The sequence below is a fragment of the Epinephelus lanceolatus genome, chromosome 3 (genome assembly GCF_041903045.1).
Source record: "Epinephelus lanceolatus isolate andai-2023 chromosome 3, ASM4190304v1, whole genome shotgun sequence".
Classification (NCBI taxonomy): Eukaryota; Metazoa; Chordata; class Actinopteri; order Perciformes; family Serranidae; genus Epinephelus; species Epinephelus lanceolatus.
Window position 1 is genome coordinate 49,180,750 of NC_135736.1, and position 7,157 is coordinate 49,187,906.

At 42.9% G+C, this 7,157-nt stretch overlaps 1 protein-coding gene across 15 annotated transcripts in view; it reads right to left on the reverse strand.

Moving 5' to 3' along the window:
* The window catches only part of LOC117255908 (NACHT, LRR and PYD domains-containing protein 12-like), a 69,894-nt gene extending 69,408 nt beyond the window's left edge, over positions 1 to 486 (reverse strand). For all 15 annotated transcript variants that reach the window (XM_078166643.1, XM_078166641.1, XM_078166649.1 and 12 more), the window contains exon 1: positions 314 to 486. In XM_078166643.1, coding sequence (XP_078022769.1) covers positions 314 to 471 — 158 coding nt within the window. In that variant the 5' untranslated portion in view covers positions 472 to 486. The remainder of the gene's footprint in view (positions 1 to 313) is intronic.
* Positions 487 to 7,157: the final 6,671 nt, after the last annotated feature.

A 7,157-nucleotide genomic window follows, 5' to 3' on the forward strand; every position in this document is an offset into this window, starting at 1 on the left:
AACACAATCTGCTGCTCCTGTGCATATTCATATCAAACCAACACTGCCATTTCCAAATAAACACCAATATCCCCTTTCAGCTGCTGCAATTGCTGAAACCCAACCAGTTATTGAGTCTCTATTACAGCAAGGTGTGTTGGTACCATGTAACAGGCCCTGCAAAACTCAAGATACATGTACAAGAAGCTAGTGTAACCAGTGCATGCTATTGTTCCTGCTACTATTTTGACCTCTATTCCTCCCACTACAGACAGATTCTTTTGATATGTCAGAGCCCGCTGCTGATAGAAACACAGACAGGTCGTTATCTTACCTCACTGTGCTGATGTTGGAGCTGCCCAAAAGTTTTACAGTCCTCACTCGGTCACAAAGATCATGAGACAGACTGAGAGCAGGAAACAGGAAGCTGCTTCCTTCACTCTCTGACTGCTTTAACATGAACTGACTTATTGTGACATTTCCATGAGACATAGTGCACTTTACTTTTAAACTCAGGTTTTTTTCTTTGTTTCTGCTTATTTTAATAAATTAATTAATTGTAATTCTAATTTTATTATTGTCTTGTGTGAAGGGAGACTGGCAATTAAGAGTTTCATGGTACAGTGTAAATGGCTGAGTTTTCTGCTGTGCATATGACAATAAACTTATTGTTGAATCTGGGGGAGCAAAACCTCCATCAATAGTTTTAGAGAGAAAATCACACATTAGGCCAGAAGTACTTCACAGAGGAGCAACACCAAAATAAATGCACATCAGTGTCAGAACATTCAAAGCAGAAACTACAAATCGCATCAATGTCTCCTGTTAATTAGGAGGTTCAAATGATATGTTTTCTATCACCATGGGCATCGGCCAGAATGCATTGAGCCAAGGACTCCAGGAATTTAAGATTTAATAATGAGTTTAAATGATTGATTCAATAAAGGGCCCAAAAACACACATGGGTGGTGAATCTGGAAGAAAGCTAAAGTAAGATTAAAACTTAGAAAGTTATGTTATAATAAGTGAAATAAGGTTACATGTCCCTCGTGAAGAAATAAGGATATTGAAGAAATGATCAGACAATATTTGTGCATGGCGCAAACGTCTTTGACTGAGGAGATCAGAGTCAAGGTAAGACACTAGATGGAGCGATGCATCATGTCGTCCCATGATGAGAAGGTTGGGGGTGACTGGATCAACATCTGCAACATCCAAAGATACATAGTCAAGTGGTTTTGAATTAAGATTTCAGTCAGCACTGTTCTGAGAACCTCTTCAGTTACCATTTGTGCACCAATGGTAGTCTTAAGAGCATTCTTTACTGAGCGTATCTCTTGCTCCCAGACGCCACCAAAGTGGAGGGCATGTAGAGGATTGACACGAAAATGGATTTTCCGTGTTGCTAGTACTGACTTGAGAGTGGGAGAAAGGTTGTTGAAGGCTTCCTGTAATTCTTTGTTCCCTCCTTTGAAGTTGGTTCCTTGATCACAGCTGGTGTTCCTCTCCGAGAAGTGAATCAACGAAGGGCCGTGAGGAAGGAGTCTGTATCCATGTTATTGAGGAGGTCAAGATGTACACATTGTGTTGTGATGCATTTGATTATACCCCACCTCTTCTCAGATCGACGGCCAATCTTGACATTGTATGGTCCAAAGCAGTCTATTCCAGTGGAGTAGAAGGAAGTTCAAAGGGCAAAGAGTCGTTCTGTGATGCAGTTTTTCATCATAATCCTGAATGATCAATTTGGTCACATTGTGAGTAGGGTCCAGGACAACTGGATGGACTGACTCAGATTGCAGTTGATGGCGTTGCCGTAGTCTGCCTCCAACTTGAATGAGTCCAGAGATACTGCACAGTTCTGGGGATAAGCAGAGTAAGCGACTATGTGGTGGAAGTGGTTTGTGTCTAATGTCTCTGATTGGTAGGGTGAGTTCATTTCTGATGAGGTCATGGAGGTGTGCACCGATTAGTGCCACACATAGCTCCAATCTTGGCACTGATAGCTGTCGTTTTGAGGAGATGCGTGAACAAGCTAGTATGAAACTCAGCTCTACTTGGCCTCTGTTATCTTCTGATCTCAAGTAAGCAACAGCACCATAGGCATGTTCAGAAGCATCACAGAAGATATGGATGTGTCAAGCGGTGGTGGGAGCATCCATCTCTTTGGAAGTGTAACAGTGAGAGATGGTGATTTGTGGAAGGTAATGGAGTTCTTCTTCCCAAGATTTCCAAGCTGTTAAGGTCATGTGGGAGGAGAGGATCATCCCATTCTCGTTACTTTCTCTAAAGTTGTTGAACCAGAATTTTGGCACAAGTTGTGAAAGGTAGAAGGTAGCCTAATGGATCATTCAGACGAGCAAGGACTCTGTGGATGTGACACATTATTATGGTATGTGCTTCCAAAGTTCTGTATTTGTACTTGAAAAGATCAGTTTTGCAGTTCCACAATAATCCCAATGTGCGCTTTTGGGGGTCAGTACGGTTTTCAGAGAGTCAAAATTCACTGCTTTCAGACTTTGCTTCAGATGGTAGATGGCTGATTAGAGGGATCATTGCTGATCCATTGACACAGGTCAAAACCCCGTGATGAAAGAGTAGCTCTCGGTTTGTCAAGGAGTATTTGAGCTGCCACTGACGAAGGAAAGCTTTGCAAGCAATTGTCGACATAGAAGCACTGGGTTACTGAGGACTGCACATCTCTGTCAGGTTGATTGTCCTTCACATGCTTCTGAAGGGCACAGATGGCACAGCAAGGGCTACAAGTAGCGCCAAAAGGAAGGACCTGCCATTGGTACACCGGAGGAACATCTGTGTTCATATCACGCCAGAGGAATTGAAGAAGGGGCCTGTCTTGAGGCAGGAGACAGATTTGGTGAAACATACCTTTAATGTCACCACCTATTGCTACAGCATGTTGCCTGAAGCGCAGCAGCACACCAAGGAGTGAAGGCCCGAGGATTGGTCTTGGTAGTAGGTACTTAGAGGCAATGTCCTTAGAAAGTAAATGAGCAGTCAAATACTATGCGATCTTTGTTATGTGTCACCATATGATGAGGAATGTACCAAGCTTCTTTAGTGCAGTGAACCTCTTCAGGGTTCTGTTTGGCCACATAACCAGCCTGCTCCAGTTTGGAAATCTGATCACTGCATGAGATGGCTTTGTCTCGATCCTTGGATAATCGAGGTTCAGTGTTCCAGAGCCATGACATCACTGCAGACTGAGGAATGTTCAGGAGAGGAGAGTTTGCTAGCCTAAGAAGGGGCGTGGCATAGCGGTTAACTCCATTGACTTGAACTCTTTGTGTGGCCTGTTCAAGAAGCTCCATGGCTTGTTGGTCTTGCCTTGATCTGATGACTGTTTTCTCATTGCGTACAGGTAGAGCATCAAGTTTACAAAGTTACGACACGATAGGATATACTTTATTGTCCCATAGGGAAATTTGTCTTGGACTCATATGCGCTGCATACAATAAAAACACAGACAAACAGTACAGTAAACATAACAACAAATAGCACATATCCCCTCCCCAGTGCAGTACAGTAGGCTATAAATAACATCAGATAACACATACCCCCACCCCCCAACATATTGCACAGTGGTGTGCACAGATAGACACTAGGTGGTGCTATAGCACCTGCCCTTTGCCCTCTGGACCAAACAGAAAGTTTGAAAGTTAGTTGTTGTTTTTACAGTGTACTGTATGTGGCCCATGTTGACATGATCATCGATCAATTCTCCATTAAAAGCGTGTAATAATAATGCCCCCATTGGTACAGCATGTGAAGCTATCACTATACTTTAGCTGAATATTTAGTATTGTGTAGGTTTACATTAGGCTACATAATTAACACTGGCAGTAATTTATTTGCTAAATGACAAACAGGCAATTCCCAAAAGATAGTTAATGCGTGGCCACGAGATAATTATTGCAGTCATTTCCATGCAGAGACTGCTGATTGTTAACATGGACAAGTCTGAGTTAATTTCATTTTATTTTAATTTAGGGATGAATTACAATGACATACTTCAGTCACTTGCGGTTAGGCATGGAGTAATTCTTAGCAAGAGACACTTAATTCGGCTGCTCAAAATGCATGGGCTTAAACACAAGGAATATGCTGATGTCGGGGAAGTCATAGATTTCATCATTCACCAGCTGGAAGGACCTGGGAGACTACATGGCTACAGGTGGATGTACAACAAGTGCTTAAAGAATGGCATTCGTGCAAAAAAGGAAGATGTTCGTTTGATTCTTGCAGCTCTGGACCTTGACGCCTCAGCCATCCGTCGTTCCAGGAGACTAAACCGTAGGCACTATTTTGCTCAAGGACCTAACTAGAGGGGGGGGGGGGGGGGCTACCAGCCGAATCAATGAATGAGTGCGTGACATCATTGTATTTTTTTCCTGCTGTATAGCGCATCGCACATCGCCACTCACTAGGCTGCTGACTGGCTGCCATAAGCTACACAAATAAAACATTAAGAAGTTCTAACAAATGCAAATTGTATTAGCCTACATTTTTTCCATAAGCAGGCCAACAGTAGAATTCACCACATGACAAAAACAGACAAGAACTACCTTAGTTTGAGCGCTGTCCTTGGTGCTGAAGATGTCCCCGAGCCTGTTACAGGCCGCGGTAAAGCGCTGTCCTTGGTGCTGACTGTTTCCTTCATCACGCTCCCGCTGAATTTCTGACCATTACCGCCCGCAACCGCAACGTGTGTGTTTCACTCCCGCCCGCTCCCGCAAAACTCTGAGAATTTATGCCCGCACAATAATAGAGATGCATTGATTTTGTGTCTTCTCCCGTCCTGCAGGAGAAAACACGTCATTTTATAGGCCATTAATAAAGAGATTCATGGGGTTGTTTGTTTCGTTCCCCTGGTCTGCATGTCTTTTGACGCACTGGTCAGGAATAGCGCTCCTATTTCGTTGTTTTCATTTAGTTTTTAATGAAATAAAGGCTGTTTCATATTCTGTTCTCCTCCTCTGTATTTATTGATTTTTCTACCTTTATATAATCACGCAGTGACTGAGGTTAAGGCAAGCCCGGCGCCAGGATGAAGTTACTGAGGGGGCGGTTAAAAATTACGAGGGGGCAAATCTTTATTATGCAACAAAGGTTCACACAGTGAGTTATAAAGAGCGCGCAGCCGTGCGTAATTGTCGCACGTAATGACAGCTCGTCGCCGGTGAAACACATCAGCAGAAAAACAGAAGTCCTGCAAACCAACAGCAAGCGGCGATCACCATGGCCAAATAACGTCACATATCTGTAATAAAGAAATAAAACCAGGACAGCTGTTGGCAACTAACGCTGTTGCTGCTGCAGCTACTATTAGGCTACTACTGTTATCCAAACTAAATTAAAGGAAGCAAAGATTGTTTAACCTATAATTCCACATTATGTTGCCTTCTTTCCACAGCAAATACATTATTTCCTTTTAACGAATGGCTCAGAGAAATGCCGTCTAGCAAAGTTAAATATTTTCACCACCACTTTAGTTATGAAATAGCCTCACATATTCAAGGTGCACGCACACACAAGCAGGATCTCACACACATAAAACGTGACTGGAATTAATAAACAAGCGGTAAATGCACAGTGGGGGTTGTTTGTTTTCTGTATCGGCGTGACGCGCTGTGTTAATTGAGTGAATCGTCCGAGCCGGACGTGTTAATTTGAGTTTAATTACACTAAAGTTGTTGATTTAAACTAACCATACGAGTCCTTTTTGTTTTTATACAATTTATTGTATAAAAAATGCATTTTGAAAGCAAAAAGAGTTAAGTTTTTGGGGGTTTCATGTTATATCAGGGGTTTCAGCTTGGCACCGTGAACCTGTGCCTCCCGTGACCTGTAAAAGTAGCGTTGTGACATAAGCCTCAGTTTCTGTTGTTGGCCAATTGTTACAAGCTGATGAATTCACTGGTCAAGGCAGGCCAAACGTTAGTACAGATGAGATGACAGACAGATGGATGGTTTGTCTCTAACAAATACTTTATGTAGACATGCTGCAAGAACGGGTTAACGCTTAACACATCTGCAGCCAGAGCGCATTATGCTATAGGCTTTATGTGTGGGGAATACCAGGATATGTTATCCAAATAAGGACATGTACGTCACATATAGCAGATGGATGTGATTTCCTGTCGACGAGATAAACACAACTGTCCTCACAGTCCGTGCCAGCGCAGTGAGGGAGAAATGCACAGACTGCTTCCTGTTGGAAGTGCTGTGGTCGGACTAACGGGCGGTCGGACTACTGGGTATGAAATCTGATGGTCGGAATAATGGCATTAAAATGGTCGGATTAATGGGCGGTCACATTATGGGATTAAAACGATAAAACTCACCGTAGACCTGCATGGTCAGATTAGCGGGTAGTCAGAGTTATGGGTAGTCAGACCTATGGAGGTCGCACTAACGCCTGGTCCCCACAGGCGAGTGGGGTGGCCAGTGGCGTGGTCAGCAAATTTATAGGGGGGGGCCGTGGCCACCCCCTCGTGGCGCCATTGATCTCTCCCTCCGCTCTGTGTTTCAGAACCATGGACAGTTCCATACTTAGCCGACACACGCGAACAGCGCTGTCCATGGTTCTGAAACAGCCTGTAGTAGCAAGTAGTCGCACGAGTAATAGGTTCAGATCAGAGGTTGAAATGAAGTTAGTGGTTCATATAATTATTTTCTGGAAGGCATTAAGGAATACAAGATTAAATTATGTTAAATTACGTTATTGTGAGACTCAGTGTTTATCAGTGGCTCATGAACTGTAAAACATTACCTGGAGTAGCCCATGAAGCTTATATTCATTTCTCAACAAGCATGTCTATTTTTTCTTTTTTGTGTCGTCAATATCTGGTTAGTCTTTAAACCTTTATTTTAACCATAGGTACATATTCTCTTTTTAGGAAGAGCTTGATGAGATCAAGGCAGTCTGGAATCATGTCAGAGTTGGACCTTACTTTTCCCAAGAACATATTGCAAGCTCAAGAGTTTTACTTGACAATTCGGGAGGCTCTTCGCTCCCTCATCTTTAACTGAGCAGCCTAGCAAACTGCATAGCTGACAATTGAAGTGATTAAAAATACCCTCCAGACACGTTATAAGACTTCAAATACTCTTAATAATAATTTGTCTGGCAAGGATTTCCACCCAAAAATTGTGGTCTG